Raw genomic sequence first — 18,397 nt, 5'->3', positions numbered from 1 at the left:
CCGACTCGGCCGAATACACTAGTTCGAAGTCTCTAACTTGGCTTGTGGTAGAGTAGGTATCCCATCATGCAGTGGTGCAATTCCTCAGATCTCGTTTGCCGCTTTACAAGTTTGGATGTTCTCTTCTTGGCTGTGGATAAGTTTTTGTCCTTTGCTATTTTTTCTATATTTAAAACATAGAATTTCTTAAATAGTTAGTTTGTGAGTGCTTTCATAGCTTAGGTAGATTTTTCTCACTGTTGTGTGCTTCTTTTTGGCCGTCATTTTTCGCCAGGTCTGTATTGTGTATCCCATCGCCTTCTGCTGTTGTGGTGGGCTTAAGTTGTTATTTAGATAGATTGTGTAATTTAGTGGATTAGTTAGTTATTAGCTCATTTAAGTTAGAGAGCTAACTGCCTGACTGAGTTAAAGGGCTAGTAGTAGTTTGTTTCTCTGAGTTCTGGTAGTTACTAGGCCCGTTTAAATTAGAGGCTCTAGTGCTCATTTAAATTAGATAGTAAAGTTATTTCCCTTTAGCTTCGCTAGATGTGCTGTGTGTTAATTATAGTCTGTTAACTTTTTTTCTAGAAGTGTTTTTTCTGTGTGGCATTTACTTGGTTGATATATTGTTGTAGGATTTCTTCATTCCTAACATGTCTAGGGAGAAAGAACACAAGCCTTCGGGCTTTAAGAAGTGCCAAAAGTGCTCCCAAAAGATGTCTATTACTGATGGACATAGCATTTGTATTTACTGTTTAGGAACAATCCATCTTCAGGAAACTTGCACATTCTGCCATTCCTTTAGCGCCTGTGTTTTGCAGGAGAGGAAAAATAAGCTGATTGTCAAAGGACTCTTGAAACCGGCCTTTGAGGAAACACTGCACAGTGCTTCTTCTTCGTCCAGTAAGTCCTCTTCCTTTCATAAGGACAAACCAGCTAAAAGGCCATGTCCTGTCTCTTCTGATCAGTCTGAGCCTCCTGAAAAATTGACAAAAATTTCACAGGCTTCAACCCTCTTGGCTCCACAGTCTTCGGAACTTCTTCTTTCGGCTGCTCCCATTAGGGGTCGCCACAGCAAATCAACTGTTTCCATTTCTTCCTGTCCTCTGCATCTTGCTCTGTCACACCAACCACCTGCATGTCCTCTCTCACCACATCCATAAACCTTATCTTAGGCCTTCCTCTTTTCCTGTTACCTGGCAGCTTCATTCTTAGCATCTTTTTCCCAATATACTCTGCATCCCTCCTCAGCACATGTCCAAACCAACATAATCTTGCCTCTCTGGCTTTATCTCCAAACCTTCCAACCTGGGCTGACCCTCTAATATACTTATTCCTAATCCTGTCCATCCTCGTCACACCCAGTGCAAATCTTAACATCTTCAACTCTTCCACGTCAAGCTCTGACTCCTGCCTTTTTGTCAGTGCCACTGTCTCCAACCCATATAACATAGCTTGTCTCACTACCCTCTTGTAGACCTTCCCTTTCACTCTTACTGGTACTCATCTGTCACAAATCACTCCTGACACTCTTCTCCACCCACTCCATCCTGCCTGTACTCTCTTCTTCACCTCTCTTCCACACTCACCATTACTCTGAACTGTTGATCCCAAGTATTTACACTCATCCACCTTCACCACCTCTACTCCCTGCATCCTCACCATTCCTCTATCCTCCCTCTCATTCACACACATATATTCTGTCTTAGTCCTGCTGACCTTCATTCCTCTTCTCTCTAGAGCATATCTCCACCTCTCCAGGGTCTCCTCCACTTGTTCCCTACTCTCACTACAGATCACAATGTCATCTGCAAACATCATAGTCCACGGAGACTCCTGTCTGATCTTGTCTGTCAACCTGTCCATCACCATTGCAAATAAGAAAGGGCTCAGAGCTGATCCTTGATGTAATCCCACCTCCACCTTAAACACATTTGTCACTCCCACCACAGACCTCACCACTGTCACACTACCCTCATACATATCCTGCACCACTCTTACATACTTCGCTGGCACTCCCGACTTCCTCATACAATACCACAACTCCTCTCTAGGCACCCTGTCATATGCTTCCTCTAAATCCACAAAGACACAATGCAACTCCTTCTGTACTTCTCCATCAACACTCTCAGAGCAAACATCGCATTTGTAGTGCTCTTTCCTGGAATGAAACCATACTGCTGATCATTAATCATCACCTCCCTTCTTAACCTAGCTTCCACTACTCTTTCCCATAACTTCATGCTGTGACTGATTAATTTAATCCCTCTGTAGTTACTACAGCTCTGCACATCACCCTTATTCTTAAAAATCAGTACCAAAACACTTTTTCTCCATTCCTCAGGCATCCTCTCACTTTCCAAGATTTCATTAAACAGTCTAGTTAAAAACTCCACTGCCATTTCACCTAAACACCTCCATGCTTCCACAGGTATGTCATTTGGACCAACAGCCTTTCCATTCTTCATCGTCTTCATAGCTATTCTTACTTCCTCCTTGCTAATCCACTGCACTTCATGATTCACTGTCCGCACATCATCCAACCTTCTCTCCCTCTCATTCTCTTCATTCATCAGCCCCTCAAAGTACTCTTACCATCTGCTCAACACACTCTCCTCGCTTGTGAGTATGTTTCCCTCATTATCCTTTATCACCCTTACCTGCTGCACATCTTTACTAGCTCGGTCCCTCTGTCTAGCCAATCGGTACAGGTCTTTTTCTACCTCCTTAGTGTCCAACCTTTTATACAACTCTTCATACGCCTTATGCTTAACCTTCACCACCTCTCTCTTTGCCATGCACCTCATCTCCTTATACTCTTGTCTACTTTCTTCATTTATTTATTTATTTTTTTATTTTACATTTGTTGACTGGGCTAGTCTAACTGGATACATGTCCATTTTCAGCAGAGGCCCGGGGAGATAAGCTTCACTTGAAAAGATCCCATTTCTTCTTCGCCAACCTCTTTCTCTGTATACTCTCCTGTAGTTCTTCATTCCACCACCAGGTCTCCTTGTCCTCCTTCCTCTTTCCAGATGTCACACCAAGCACCTTTCTAGCCATCTCTCTTACTAGCACTGCTGTACTTACCCAGCTATTTGGTAACTATTCACTGCCACCCAGTGCCTGTCTAAAGTCTTCACTGATCATCACCTTACAATTACCCTTTTTAAATTTCCACCATTTGATCCTTGGTGCTGCCCTCACACTCATCCTCCTCTTCTTGATCACCAATGTCATTCTACAAACCACCATCCTATGCTGCCTAACTACACTTTCCCCTGCCACCACTTTACAGTCTCCAATCTCCTTCAGACTGGCCCTTCTACATAAGATATAATCCACCTGTGTGCATCTTCCTCCACTCTTGTATGTCACCCTATGCTCCTCCCTCTTGTTAAAATATGTATTCATCACAGCCATGTCCATCCTTTTTGCAAAATCCACTACCATCTGACCTTCTGCATTCCTTTGCTTAAAACCATACCTACCCATCACTTCCTCATCCCCTCTGTTCCCTTCACCAACATGCCCATTGAAATCTGCTCCAGTCACCAGTCTCTCACCCTTGGGTACAGCCATCACCACTTCATCCAACTCACTCCAAAATTTTTCTTTCTCATCCATCGCACACCCAACTTGTGGAGCATATGCACTAACAACATTCATCATTACACCATCAATTTCCAGCTTCATAAACATCACTCTATCCGACACTCTTTTCCCCTCCAAAACACTCTTAGCATACTGTTCCTTCAGGATAATACCTATGCCATTTCTCCTCCCATCCACACCATGATAAAACAATTTGAACCTGCTTCCAATACACCTAGCCTTGCTCCCCTTCCATCTGTTCTCTTGCACACAACAATATACCAACCTTCCTTCGGTCCATCATATCAGCTAGCTCTCTCCCTATACCAGTCATACTGCTGACATTCAAAGTTCTGACCCTCACTATCACAGTCCTGGCCTTTACCTGCCTTCGGGCATGCCTCCCCCTTCTTCTCCTCCTTAACTGATAGAGATAATTATTATTGATAAACCTAGTTCTTTGGCTCCAAGGTTTTTGGAGCCAAAGGAAACTGTGACTCAGAGCCGGTCCATTCATCTTCCACTGATCTCCCCTACTTTGAGAACTCCCATTCTGGAGAAATCTCGCTTGCCAACCCTATCCTCCAGGTCTTCTAGAGGCCTCTCTGATGATGATGTGGAGAGGTTGTTGCACAGACTATTGAAGTCACCGGCACTGGTAAAATTGTTATTGGCTCCGACACAGCAGGTTTTGAAGCCATCTAAGACTATTACATCCACTGTTGTCCCTCCTCCGAGCCAAGCTGGCTCTTCAGAGCCAGAGTACCAAGTACCACTTGCTGTAGAACCTTTGGTTCCGGGACCCCTTCAGAACATTCCGGAACCGATCTCTGCTCCGACTCTCTCGGTGCCATCTGGGGTGTCTGGGAGCCATAGTTCTCCAGTCGGCCCTGGGGGGGGGATGCTCAGACCCGAGCTTCTTTGGTTCTGAGCCTACCCCTTGGTGCTTCGGCTCAGTTGAACTCGGCTCCTACATCTGCTTCGGAGCTGGTCTCCCTGGAGCTGGGGGTTTCCTCTGTTCCCTCATAACCAGGGGAGTCCTCAGAGCTGAGGGGATCTGCCTTTGAGCTGATGAGGAGTGTGCTGTCTCAATCTACAGCTCAACAAAAGGATACTGGTATTCTTCCCCACAAGGCACTGGCTTCTGTCTCTGCACTACCACATCCACTGGACAGCAGAGATTCAGAGCCTCAGGAACCCCATTGGGTGAACCCCACTCTTCCAAGACCTTCCCAGAGTACCCTTCTGAAGAGCTCCACTCTTCCGAGACCGCCCCAGAATACCCTTCTGAGGAGCCCCTCAGAAGAGAACTTGCAAGAGGAAGAATATAGACTCCCCTGATGCATCCATCACCTCAGACACTGACCTCGAGGAGTCAGAAGGGTCCCCACAGTCATCCTCTGAAGATATCTCCTTTGCAGATATCCTTGAGATCTTAAAACAGAGAGGCGGGTGGAACCCCATCACTCCTTCTGATGAGGAGTCAGTGTACCTGAAGGCTTTTGGATCTCAACCTTCAGCCTCCTGGGTGTCTCTGCCTTTTGATGAACTAACGGAGTTAGTCAGTCGAAAGTTGTGGGAGTCACCTGACACTATGGAGCCAGTCCCTCGGAGGCCAAACAAGTTTTTGTCAGCCCCCACTGGAAAAGAATTTCTTACCAAAGGTGTGCCTATAGATGCTATGGTGGTGGCAGCAGCCACCAAGAAGAAACTTTCTGAGACATCCTCATCTGTCCATCCTCCGAACATAGATTCTCGAACAATGGACAGATATGGGAAGAGTATCTTTTCATCAGCGATTTTTACACTCAGATCACTGAACTACCTTACACACTTTACAGGGCTACAAAGAGATCTCCTGAAGGAGCTAGGAGATACACTACAAGGTTCTTTGACTGCAGGGGTGCCAGAGAAGGTCACCTCCCAGTTATCCACCGTAAATTCTATCGTCAACTCCTCCATGAGACTGATATCATATGCAGCGGATGGAGCGAGTAGGGCAGTGGGTTCAGGAGTTTCCCTCAGGAGACACTCCTGGATGCGCTTGTGTAATTTTGCGGAACCTTTCAAGTCTACCTTTACCAGTGCCCCTTTTGATGGTTCCTCACTTTTTGGATCTAAAGTTAAAGACACACTCACCAGATGTGAGCAGGCAGGGAAAACTCTCTCTGACATTAGAGTACATTTTTCTGTTCCTTCAAGACCTTACCCTAAAGGTCAGAAGAGTGGGAAAATGTGGTTCAAAAGATCCCAGGGCATTTTCCAAGAAGCACAATGTGAATCCTTCCCCAGGGGCAGTGGGGGAGGTAACAATGGTAGACTTTGTTCTAGAGGCAGAGGGCATCCGTAAAACCAGGGTGATCTTGATTCCTTTCGCAGACGTCCTTACCAGCACTCCTGAAAGGAGGCCCACCTGCTCTACTCTGGAGGCGTTTGTCTTTGTACCCAGAAGCCTGGCAAAATATCACAAAGGACAAGTGGGTACAAAATATAATATCCAGAGGGTATTCCATTCCCTCTTGCCATCCTCTCCCACATTTCAGAACAATCCCAGATGTTCCACCCAATCTAAGAGATCAAGCAACTATAGAAATTCAAAAGTTGCTAGACAAAAGAGTCAGCCAAAGAGTCCCTGCAGACCAAATAGGATTCTGAACTTGATCAAGATTCTTTTTAGTGCCAAAAAGAACAGGGGACTGGAGACCCATATTGGATCTCAGCAAATTGAACAAATCTGTCAAAAAGTCCAAGTTCCGAATGGTGACACTGCAGTCAGTACTTCCCGTTTTAGGGAAAGATGATTGGATGTGCTCAACAGACCTCCAAGATGCGTACTACCACATAAAAATGGACAGAGCATCAAGGAGTCATTTACGCTTCTGGCTGGGAGTCAGTCATTATTAGCTCCGAGCTCTGCTCTTTGGCCTCACTACAGCCCCCAGAATGTTCACCAAATGCATGTCAGTAGTAACAGCTCACTGGAGACATCTTGGATTTCAAGTGTTTCTGTATCTGGCTGACTGGCTCCTAGCTACCACCTCCAAGCATCTACTTCAACAAGCCAGGGATGCGACACTGGAAATTTGTGCTCAGCTAGGCATACCAGTCAATTTGCAAAAATCTGCCTTGTTGCCCTGTCAACATATTACTTTCATAGGCGCAGACCTAGACACCATTTCTATGATGGCACATCTTCCACCCAACAGAATTTCTGCCCTCAGACAGCAAATACTGCACCTCCTTCCCAGAGACAAGGTAAAGACAAAGGTAGTTTTGAAACTTCTAGGAACCATGGCTTCAACCATAACTCTAGTTCCTGTAGCCAGGATGCATATGAGAATCCTTCAATGGCTGCTGTTTTCCCAGTGGTCACTACAAGAACTTCCTATTGCCATCTGATCAGAATAACAGAGTCATGCAGGAGAGATCTGCGGTGGTGGACTCAGCCCAAACATCTGACCATCAGAAGACCCTTTGTATCACAACAACCTGTTGCTACAGTGACCACAGACACTTCCCAGATAGGGTGGGGGGGCATTATCTGGGAAGGACATTCCAAGGCATATGGAAAGAACATGTGACCCATTTGCACATCAGTGTTCTTGAGATGAGAGCAGTGTTTCTAGCATTGCAGGCACTCCATGACTCTCTTCCATTAGGGTGATTGAATTCCAGTCAGACAATATGTCGGTGGTATGGTACATAAACAAGCAAGAAGGAACCAGATCATACCCACTTTGTTGAGAGGCTCTGAGAGTTTGGCAATGAGCAATCTCTTCCCAACGCTTTCTAGTAACAACGTGTATCCCGGGGAAATCCAACGTGATAACGGACAAGCTCAGCAGGGCAATTTTAATGCCTCACAAGTGGTCTCTAAACAAGAGCATAGCAGAGGAGATTTTCCAGAAATGGGGCCAGCCTTCCTGTGGTCTTTTTGCCACTCCCATGAATACCAAATGCAGCAGCTACTTTGCCCTAATCCCCCCCCCCTCTGGGGGAGACACCAAGAGATGCACTTGTTCACGATTGGCCCTCGGGACTTCTTTATGCATTTCCCCCATTTCCTCTCATACCCAAAATCATCCAGAAAGCAAATTCCTTGGGTAGCAGGCTGATTCTCATTGCCCCATGTTGGCCTCATCAGATTTGATTCTCCTTCCTCTGGCCTCATCTGCAGGAGAAGCCATGGGTTTTGGACCCAGTGCCAGACCTCCTGACCCATATGTCAGGAACACTTCATCCTTCTCTCCACACCCTCAATTTGACAGCATGGCTGCTCCACTTCCAAACTTAGTCAGGCTTCAAGATTTCACTCCAGCAGTCAAACACATCTTGAAATCCTCCCATAAAGATTCTACCAGAAAGTTATATAATAGTAAATAGAAGAGGTTCTCCTACTGGGTGCAAACCAAAAACATTGACCCCTTTTCTGCTCCAATTTCCTCGATTTTAGAATTTCTTACAGAACTCTTCCAGCAAGGCTCAGCTGCAGCTACAGTTAAGAGTCCAACTTGCGGCAATCTCAAATTTCCACATTGGTGAATATACGCCTAACCTAATGTCACACAGATTGTGTAAAGCATTTTTAAAAGGCACTTCTTTATTGAGACCTCTTTTGAAAGAACGCTCTCTCCTTGGGATTTAAATTTTTTCCTGTCTCATCTAACATTGCCACCATTTAAGCCCTCCTCATCTTGTGACCTCAAATTTCTTTCTTGGAAGAATATCCTTCTAGTAGCTGTAACATCTGCAAGAAGAGTCTCAGAGTTGCAGGCAGTATTAGTCAAACCACCATGTTTTATTTTCCATACGAATAGGGTACCGCTGCAAACTAATCCGTCCTTTGTACCTAAGGTTTGTTCTCAATCTAATCTAAATCAATCTATTGAGCTTCCAGTGTTTTTTCCCAATCATACCAACAAGGCAGAATATAAACTCCACCAACTGGATGTGCATAGACAGCTCACGTTCCATCTGCACAGAAATAAAGATTTCAGGAAATCAGACCAATTGTTCATCTCTTTCTCTGAAACAAAAAAGGGCATGCCAGTGTCTAAAGTCACACTTTCAAATTGGTTTTCAAATTGTATCATCTTTATATACACCTCCAATAATAGGAATTTGCTGTTCAAAATTAGAGGTCACTCAACCAGAGCATTAGCAACATCCTCTGTTTTCCAGGCCAAAATGTCAATTGACAGTATTTGTGCTGCTGCTACGTGGGCAAATCCTTATACATTTATTACTCATTACAAAGTTGATTTGGCCTCCAGGGACAGGGCTTCCTTTGGTTCCACTGTGCTCAAAAGTGTACTCCCATGAGCCACCCAGGGAGAAGGTGCTAGGGACGCTGTCCCATCCAGTAAGAATGAAGGCGAGATAGGACAACATAACATAAAGAAGTTATGTACTCACCATAATGTTCCATGTTTGTTGTCCATCTCGCCCTTCATTCTTACAACCCTCCCACCTTCCCCCATCCAAGGACTCCTAGAGGACCTGGTGGAGAGTTGTTTCCTCCTATAAATGAGCTCCTTTGGCTCTCTTTGTTTTTCCTTGACGTAATGACATATTATTTTAGTGTTTGTTATAGTTAGCAGTAAACAAGATCTGAGGAATTGCACCACTGCATGATGGGATACCTACTCTGCCATGAGCCAAGTCAGAGACTTCAAGCTAGTGTATTCGTCTGACTCGGAGGCGAGGATCGGCTCTGAACCCATCCAGTAAGAATGAAGAGCGAGATGGACAACAAACATGGAACGTTATGGTGAGTACATAACTTCTTTTTACAAGGCTGTCCACTTCATCTACCTTCTGTTCCTCTCTCTTTATCTCCTATAACCCCAATAACTTACTCAGCATCTCTCTGTACTAATATCCAGTCTTTCAACTCTAACTCATACTAACAACCCACCATCTTAGCCATCTCACACCTTAAAATATCTTTACATTCAGCATAGCATAAATAATAGTACTCAGTGTAGTGATTCCCTTACATCTATATATTCACCATCTAAAAGCATTGTCTTTACAAGTCTTCGGGACTTGTGACGTAAATAACAAAATTATTTACTGTCTTTGAATGCACTTGCTCTTGTGGTAATTGTAATGCTTTGTATTTTACAGTGACTGTAAATTGTAATGCTTTGTATCTTTATATTATTATTTTGTTATCTTTACAATCGACCTAAGGCTGAAATTGGTTCTCAGTAGATCAGTACTCTATTAACAAATCTAAATAAAATAAAATTAACAAAATAAAATGGTTGGGGGAGAAATTAATAATATTTTTATGACTTTTTGATAAGTTTGAAAGTATATAAAAAGAATTTTATCTAAAGCATGCTTGTAGACAGCCTCATTATGTCATATTTATTTAATACACACCGCATATAGTTTGTGTGCCAGAGCTGAACATGTTATGCCCCTGTTCTGTAACATTGATTAATTAGAGGCATAATATTATATTGCCATATGGGAAAACAAATTGCTTCAACACTGGCAGTGCATCACTTAGGTCAAAGGCCATGAACTGCTAAAAAGTACTTTTCTGTAGTCATGTCTTTGCTTTGTGTCTCTGGGCAATGTATCCAGATGTTCATAACTGTTCCAGTAAACTTAACACCCTCATCTAACCCTTCCTGTCAGTCTAGTCACAACACAACCCGCCATCTCAAAGCTCCAACCACCTTATTCCCTTCATAGACATCCAAGCATCCCGTCAAGCTATCCAGCTTTCAGATTCCTCTCTCTCTTTTTCTTTCTTTGCTGACTGCCACCCCCATTTTATTTGATGGGGATTATCAGCATAGTCTGTCAAAAAAATATTACAGCAATTAGTTTATCCCTAATCCAATCAACATGCCTGCTCTTTACTGAAAATTTGTACCAAACCACTGTCTAAGCCATTGGCATAGACTGTCAACCTCTTTGTCACCTTTAGAATCATCTCCCGCAGTTAAACTACCCCCTCATAATTCCTGTTCCTGAGACCTCATCAGCCACATCCCCACAGCACTTTCATCCAATACCCATCCTCTGTCAAATTGCAAAGGCATTTGAGAAACTGATCTATGATCAGCTTTTTATTTATCTACATAATTGTGGTCTTCTAATAGACTCACACAGGATGGATTTAGAATGTATTTATTTATTTATTTATTGACATCTGATTACTGGGAAAGTATTATAAAATATTTTAAGGAAAATAATTTTACAATCTTCAAAAATAAAACAGAAACATTTGCAGTTTAAATAATTGTAACAAATTAGACAATATAAAAACATTGGTTAAGAACTGATACAAGTTATATGACAATCATTTAATATTTAGAGAAATTTTAAATTTTAAACTGGAGAGAGATTAAAGTTAAGTTAGTCTCATACAAATAGGAAATGCAATATGAAGTGAGGGGAAAAAGAGGCTTATGGTGTATTTATAGAGAAAATTATGGAAGAGAATTTGATAGAAGTAAGGAAGTAAGTGAAGAAGGGAGATAAGGAGGTATAAAGAATGAAAAGGTACTTGTTCACATTTAGGTATATAGTTTTAACTGGTTTTGAGCAAGAACAGAGCTAGATTTTAGCTAGGAAGTCTTTCAGAGTATTTTTGAAAGATGAGAGGGAGGGCATAGACCTGATGAATACATGTAAGGAGTTCCAGGCCTTAGCAACCTTGCACGAGTATAGACAATGCCCAGCTGATCTGATAGGTTTGTAGACAGACAGTTTTTGGTCATTGGATTGCAATGACCGACTGGGAACATAGTTGTGCAGAATGGTTTTTAGTGTTGGGCAGGCTGATGGATGCTGGATAATTTTATAGGTGGTAAGAAGCTGTGTATATGTTAGCTGATAAGGCGGTTCTAACCAATTTAGGCTTTGTAGTGCTATAAAATGGTGGGTTCTGTCTACCCACCCAGACAATAAAGTGAATGAGATGAGTGCTCTGGGTTATCTCTGGGAATGGGGTGCTTGTGTGTAGTATGTTTTTCCTGGTAAATAAAAGCATAAAATAAAACAAAAAAGCCTCATTTGCTAAGCAGTGCAATTGAAGAGTGGAGGTCGGGTATCCGTAAATCTGGGAGACTTCTGTAATCCTACATGTTTTGTAGCTGGAACAAAACTGGTACAGATATGTGTGTGGTTTGTGCTTTCAGGCAGGGCAGTTTGGTGGACTGCATGAAGCTGACATTATCTACGCTGAATATTTTGTTTCCTATCCCTGTGAGAGGTTACACTGAACTACTGTTTACTATACTCTGCCTATTTTATTTTCTAGCATTCTGTGAAATAGTATTGAAATACTGTTCACTTTACTCTGCCTGTTTTGTTTTCTAGCTGACTGTTGTGTGGCATTGAAGTGCCATTCATTTCAGTATATGGTTTTGTTTTCCAGCTCTCTGTGGAATGGTTTTGAAGTGCTATGTATTTTCATAGAGCGTGTTGTCCTGAGTGCTGACCGCATTGATGCTCGACTCCAGCAGCTTGGTGTTCAGTATTGTTCTCAAATGCAGAAGGTATTTATTTAGTTTAGTTTAATTTAATAAATTAATTTATTTATCTCTTTCTTGCTCTCTCTCTTCACTTCTGTACTCCTCTTTTCTATGTTGCACACCTGTAAAAGGTCTTCCTTTTTAGAACTCAAGCGACTTCTATTATTGAACCCAAAAAAAAAAAAAAAATTTATTTTTAAATCTCATTCATTATTGTTCATTGCTCTCTCTCAAATTTTTGCTCTTTGTATTTTTTTCTTAGCTTATATTTATTAAAGGACTCTGTATAATTTGACCTCACCCTTATGTAAAAAATGTACCATTACTCACTTTAATATTTCTTTTTACTGTATTTCTTTGTTTGTTTTGTCATTGTTTCTGCTTGGAGCTTTTCTCCCCGGGCCTCTACTGAAAATGGACATGTATCCAGTTAGACTAGCCCAGTCAACAAATGTAAAATAAATAAAATAAATTATTTATTTAGATTTGTTAATTAGAAATATCTAGGTGGGATATCCCATTTTATACTGAAGACCATTAATAAACAGAATTCCTGTGACATCTAAAGGCCAATAATAATATCTACAATTCAGGCAATATTACCAAATCAGTTGGACTCTGCTAAAAACAAAACAATAAATTTGCACTATTAAAAAAATATATATATTTTTTTGTGCAGATCATTTACAAGTATCCTGTAGGTCTTTTTGCCTTTATGACGGACAACCATCAGGGCATCCCATAGTCAGGCTTAGTCTAGTCCTTCCCACATCTGAGAGATGTACCCTGGAGAGTTGAGAGTAACCCCCCCCACCCCCTGTGGAGACCATCATCTGGGCAGCCAAATGTGTGATTGTTGTTTTTGCCATCACCAGCATCCTGGTAACTGTAGATTTATCTGTTATGGCCCTAAACTCATGCTCTGAGTGTGACATGAGTACTTGCATCACAACAATGTCTGCATATGACCCTGTACCCTGAACTTGCATACTCCTTTGCATGAGGTAGTGAGTGCTGCCATCGCTGCCTGCAGTCATATGGCACATGATCCCTGCACTGGTTTACTGCTCAGTGCAAAGCATGTACTTTTGCCTGGAATTACAGATGAACCAGTTGGAAACCAAGACCCCCCCCCCCCACCCAGCATGGGCATGCTTGTCTTCCTGTGCCTCAGCCATCAAGCACCCAAGTGATAATAAAACCAGCATTGCCTGGGTTGTAGTCGATGCTTTTTAATTCCATGCCACCAGTGCAGGCACAGCTCAGTAGTCCTTCATCACAGGGCAGTTCCTTTCATGGTGGCAGAAGATGGGGAAGTTTACATTTGTTTTATTATGAGGTTGTCTTGTAAGCAATTACTAGCTTATTAATGTATTCCTTTGTAAATCATAGTAGTAGTAGTAGTAGTAGTGAGGAAATATGCTGCGCTTTTTCTTCAAATAAAAATGAACTGAAGTGCTGCCTTTGCTTGCATATACGTGGCAAAGTTGTTACTGGTCGCTTCTAAGATGTAAATGCACCTTTTCAGTTGTGAAAACCAGCATAATATGGAACCCGAGAGCCTAAGGGATGCCAATGTATTATTGCATTTGTGTGCCATGTATAGACTTAGTGGTTTGGTAATCACACAAAACAACTGCTGTATACTATCTCCTGTCAACCTTACTTCATGTCTCACCTGTCTTTACAAACATTAACTTAACATTAATCCATAAACAACAGCAATTCTACAACAAAATTGCCAGATTTGTTATCAAATTGCACAGCTGAACTCATCACTGTTTAGCACTCAAAAAATGAAACTGATTCCCTACATTCCACCTATGTACCTAAATGGTGTAGTTCCTTTCCTACTAATGTTAGGTTAATATCCTCCCCATCTACTTCAAAATCAAACTAAAGGACTACCTATGTAATTCCTGACACTGAACAGCTTAATCTCAGCTCTGTCAGTGTGAAAAAAATAAACTGAGAATTAAGACCCAGTGATACTGTCAGCTTAAGTAAAATTCAGTTACTGGCTAGTAAGTACACCTCCTGGATGCCAGCAAGTAAGACATTGAGAGAACTTGAAAGAAAGTCAACCAGAAAAGGTGAAGAGAAAACACTGGTTGGGAAGAATTCTGCAGCTTTTCAGCAAAAAGCAATTCAAGCTTCAGCATTGTACAAGAGATGGAAGAAAAATTAATTCAGATATACTCAAAGGTGATTACAAAAATGAAGTGAGTATATCAACTCAAATTAAAAAAAGGCTGGAAAAATAGAAGAAGCTTTAACTTGCTGAAGATAAACTGATAAATTCTGCAAAAATCAGAAGATGAAGTGAAGAAAAGGCTAGAGATAATGAGACTTCTCAAGAGGAGCTGTTTCAAAAAATGGTCGAATTAGAAGACAGAGTGCATAGATAAAACCTGAGGTTTTCTGCTGTACCAGAGAAACTGAAAGGAACATATTGTATTAATTTTATGAAAGCACAAATAAACAACTGGATTGGTATTCCACAACAGGATTTGTTAAATGAAAGGGTACATTGAGTGTATGCTCCAAACCTCTCCAAGAGAAAGCAGACAAGACCTGCGTTAGCAAAGATGCACTCAAAACAGCAGAAATAATTGATAATTTCAAAACTGTGGTAGAAAGAAAAAGTACCAAAAATGAAGAAAGCAGAGTGTTTGTAGCAAATGGTTACTCACTGTTTACCAGATAGCAGAGAAACAAATTTATCCCAGCACTCAGGGGAATGTCAGTTGGCACATATGACATTCAAACTGCTATACCCAGCTGTCTTCAGAACAGTTTTCGTTATGGAGGATCAAAGCCATTTGTTGGTGCAGATCAGTCTAAAGAGGAAATCAAAAAGTTTATCCAACAAAAAGTGAACCAGCAAACAGAAGGGGACTCTGCTTCTCATTCTGATGACAATAAAGCTCATAGAGAGACATTGCCAGTGAAACCTTTTCCAGTGTCCCAAAGGAAAATGCCTGAGAGACAGGAAAAACACACAGGATTTGACTAGAAGAATCAGGAGTACCTTGGACTTGAACCGATGTTATTGGGAGATGAGATGAACAGGAAGAAGACTAACAACACTGAAATTTGTGAGGAATGAGAGACTATAAAGCTTCGATCACCTTTGCAAGAAAAAAGTGACTGGGAAAGACTGGACTTTTGTTGATTGTGTTACACTTGTGAGGGGGCTGTAAAGCATACTCCCTTCATGTCATTAATGTTTAGAAGGACACTAAATGGGAAAAAGTAATTTAAATAAAACAATTTTTGTCTTTATTAGTATTTGTATAAAAAATGTTGATATAAACTGCATGCTGTATATAATAAAGCAGTTTTATGACATGTAGTCAAGGATAATTTAAATGTGGGGGAGTCTATTCAGTGACTGTTGTATGTGCTAAATATGTTAAAGTAAAGGACTACTTTTTGCTGTATGAAATGTAGGCTTAACAAAGTAACAAATGAAGAAAGACTGCACAAAAGCAAGTTTAATGTTAATATGTGATCCTGGGGTGCTGAGGTGGCGTGGAGTGTAAAAATTCAGTAATTATATTTTATATATAGAATTAAGGTCATTCTTGTTATTTTTGCAAGGGTGAATGTCTAGATTAATGCTCTTGGCTTAAGCTATAAACAAATGCATTTTGGAAGTGAGCATTTTTGCAAAATAAGTCAAAATGATGAAAGCAATGAAAAACTTTTCTTATATCTGCAAAGATATTAGCTTGTTTTTTCCATTTGCAAATGTTCAGTGAGAGTCAAGAAGTCTGCAGCTGAAGGCAGTAGTACATTCTGTTCTGAGTGAAATTTACAAAGATTCTTTGCTGGTTACTCTTACATATAGATAATCTGTCTGCATGTGCAGTTAGTCTTGAGAGTTCTAAGCATTTGTTGCTGAGGTACAATAGCAAGCAGTGCAGTGAAAAATAATGTTTGACATTACTGGAAATGAAGAGATAGCAGCCTCTCTAGCAACCTTAATACTCTAATGCATTTAATAGAAGAGTGTACAATTTAGTTTCATTTAAAGATAACCAGTGCACTTTTTTAGGACTAAAGGTTAATGTTTTCAGAAACCATACAAGCTGTTTTTCACATCAGGGAGGGGAACAGAGAAAGGAAGAGAACAGACAGAAATCAGTTTAAGTGGGAACACAGGCTGTAGGATGTGCTGTAACATGGACAACATTAACTTTAGGTTAGGTAATTCCTCTGGGATTCACCTGTTGATTTGGAGCAATTGTTTGTATCCAGAGGCTTAGACTTCATTTTTTTGAAGATGTACCTAGTTTAGTGTGTTTGTTCTAATCAAATAGGAGATGGAGTGTTCTGAAAATATGTTCATTTTTTTGTTTGCCGATTTTCATTAAAACAATAAGTCTTGTAAAATGTGACATAGGTTCTAATGAAGATGAGACTAAACTAATGTCTTTTGGCTTTTCCCGGTTAGGGGTCGCCACAGCGGAACTCCGGTCCGCTAATGATTGTCAGTGTATTTTTACAGTGCCGAGGTGCCAGCCCGACCCCCAACCTTCAAAGAAGGCATGCCCATTCACACATGCACCTACCTGTATGTCTTTTAAACATTACTCGACCGTGGGGAGGACATGCAGATTCCACACAGAAGGTGCTCCAGCCGAGAATCAAACCGGAGACCTCTTGCTGTGAGGTGACAACGCTAACCGCGAGATGAGACTAAACAAATATATGAAATATTAGCCTGCCAAACAGTAGTGTGTGTATGTAGCACAAAAGTTGAAAATACACATTCAAAAACTGACCTGTATAGCTGGTGGGAACAACAGCTTTTTATCATAATGGCTACAGAATCCATATTTTCTTGAAGTCTAAATGGCCTTACAGGTAGAGACAAAAAAAGAAAGAATATTGAATTATATTTTGAAGTGCAGAGTGTCAATAGCAATGCTGCAGGGAACACATTTGAAAAGAAATAAGTACGTGAATATGATAAAGAAATGATTTAGGATGGATATTCAGCAGAATATCAGGGACGAAGGAAAAGGGGAGAAATTATACTAATTGATAGAGAAGCTCCAGTAGTGATAGAAGAAACAAAAAAACAATAATGGTATATTTGTGGCAGCAAGGGGCTATTGGTAAGATAGGAGGATTAAATTGGCATGTATTTATATTCCACCAAAATCTACTATTATGGAACTTAAGAAAATTTTGGGAGAAATAATCAGATTTCAGCAGGGAATATTACTTATAGTTGGGGACTGGAGCTTGATTTGCAATAGTGAGGATGTATCTGAGGGGCCTAGAAATGAAAACATAAAAGGATAGATTTCTGTAGACGTATATGAATATATTTGATATTTAAGATGTGAATTTAGTAGTAGGAACTTGGACAGAATTTGCATATGATTCCCCAAGGTGCAATAACTGATATACACTAGACAGATATTATATTTCATGGGAGCTTTGACATACATCTATTATTTCAGATCGTACATCAATAAAAAAACAAGATAAATGCAGAGCAATACAGTAAAAATGAGACACTGGTGCTTTCCCACCTGCATGTTAAAAACAGGAATTCAAGGAATGGGTATTGGAAATTATTTCATAGTTATCAGGGAAGATAGAAATAGCTTCAAAGGTTAAGCTAGTGAATTGGATACAAATGGAGTTTAAAAATAGGGTTGAAATAAAAGAGAAAGAGATATGGTTAAGAAGTAGTAAGAATTACTTAGTGGAGCTGATAAAAGTTAAAATATTGTGGAATAAAGGGAATCTCACAAAACAGGAGGCACAAATGCAGAGTGCTAAAAAGAAAATAAGGGACTAACAAGATAATGTGTGTGAGTTTACAAAGACAGCTTTTAAGCAGTTATTTTGATAACTCCAGAGAACAAAAACTGTTAGCACAACAACGTAGGCAACAGAAAGTGAAAAGAGTTACCACCAAACTTAGGGAGCCTATGACAAAGAAAGAACTAGAGACCTGTAGTGGTTATTAGAGATATTTTGGGAATTTTATGAAAATTTGTATAACACAGAGAAATGTGGAAATAAAAAAAACACAAATGAAAGTCTTAATTATGTCAAGGCTTGAGGCAAATGAGGCTCAATAACTGACAGTTAAAATAGGAGGAGATGAGATAAAAATGGTGATGCATAATCAATCTTCAGGAAAGTCTGCAGGAATGATGGTATTCCTGTAGAAGTTTGGAATTTAGGAAGAAAGAAAGTGATAAAGATCTGGAAGATTTTATTTAAAAGTTTTTTAAAAAGAGGGGAATCACCAACATCTTTGGAAGAAAGCTGTGGTGGCTGTATTACCAAAGATGGTA

At 40.7% G+C, this 18,397-nt stretch overlaps 1 protein-coding gene across 1 annotated transcript in view; it reads left to right on the top strand.

Annotated features, from left to right (window-relative positions):
- Window positions 1-18,397, top strand: part of LOC122812984 (E3 ubiquitin-protein ligase rnf213-alpha-like) — a 1,982,151-nt gene that overhangs the window by 1,219,901 nt on the left and 743,853 nt on the right. The window contains 1 exon segment of the mRNA XM_044085079.1: window positions 11,975-12,095. Coding sequence (XP_043941014.1) covers window positions 11,975-12,095 — 121 coding nt within the window.

The sequence above is a fragment of the Protopterus annectens genome, chromosome 10.part0 (assembly GCF_019279795.1).
Source record: "Protopterus annectens isolate FY-2018-M chromosome 10.part0, PAN1.0, whole genome shotgun sequence".
Classification (NCBI taxonomy): Eukaryota; Metazoa; Chordata; order Ceratodontiformes; family Protopteridae; genus Protopterus; species Protopterus annectens.
Note: the sequence above shows the minus strand (reverse complement) of the source record. Positions and strands in the feature narration are given on the sequence as shown.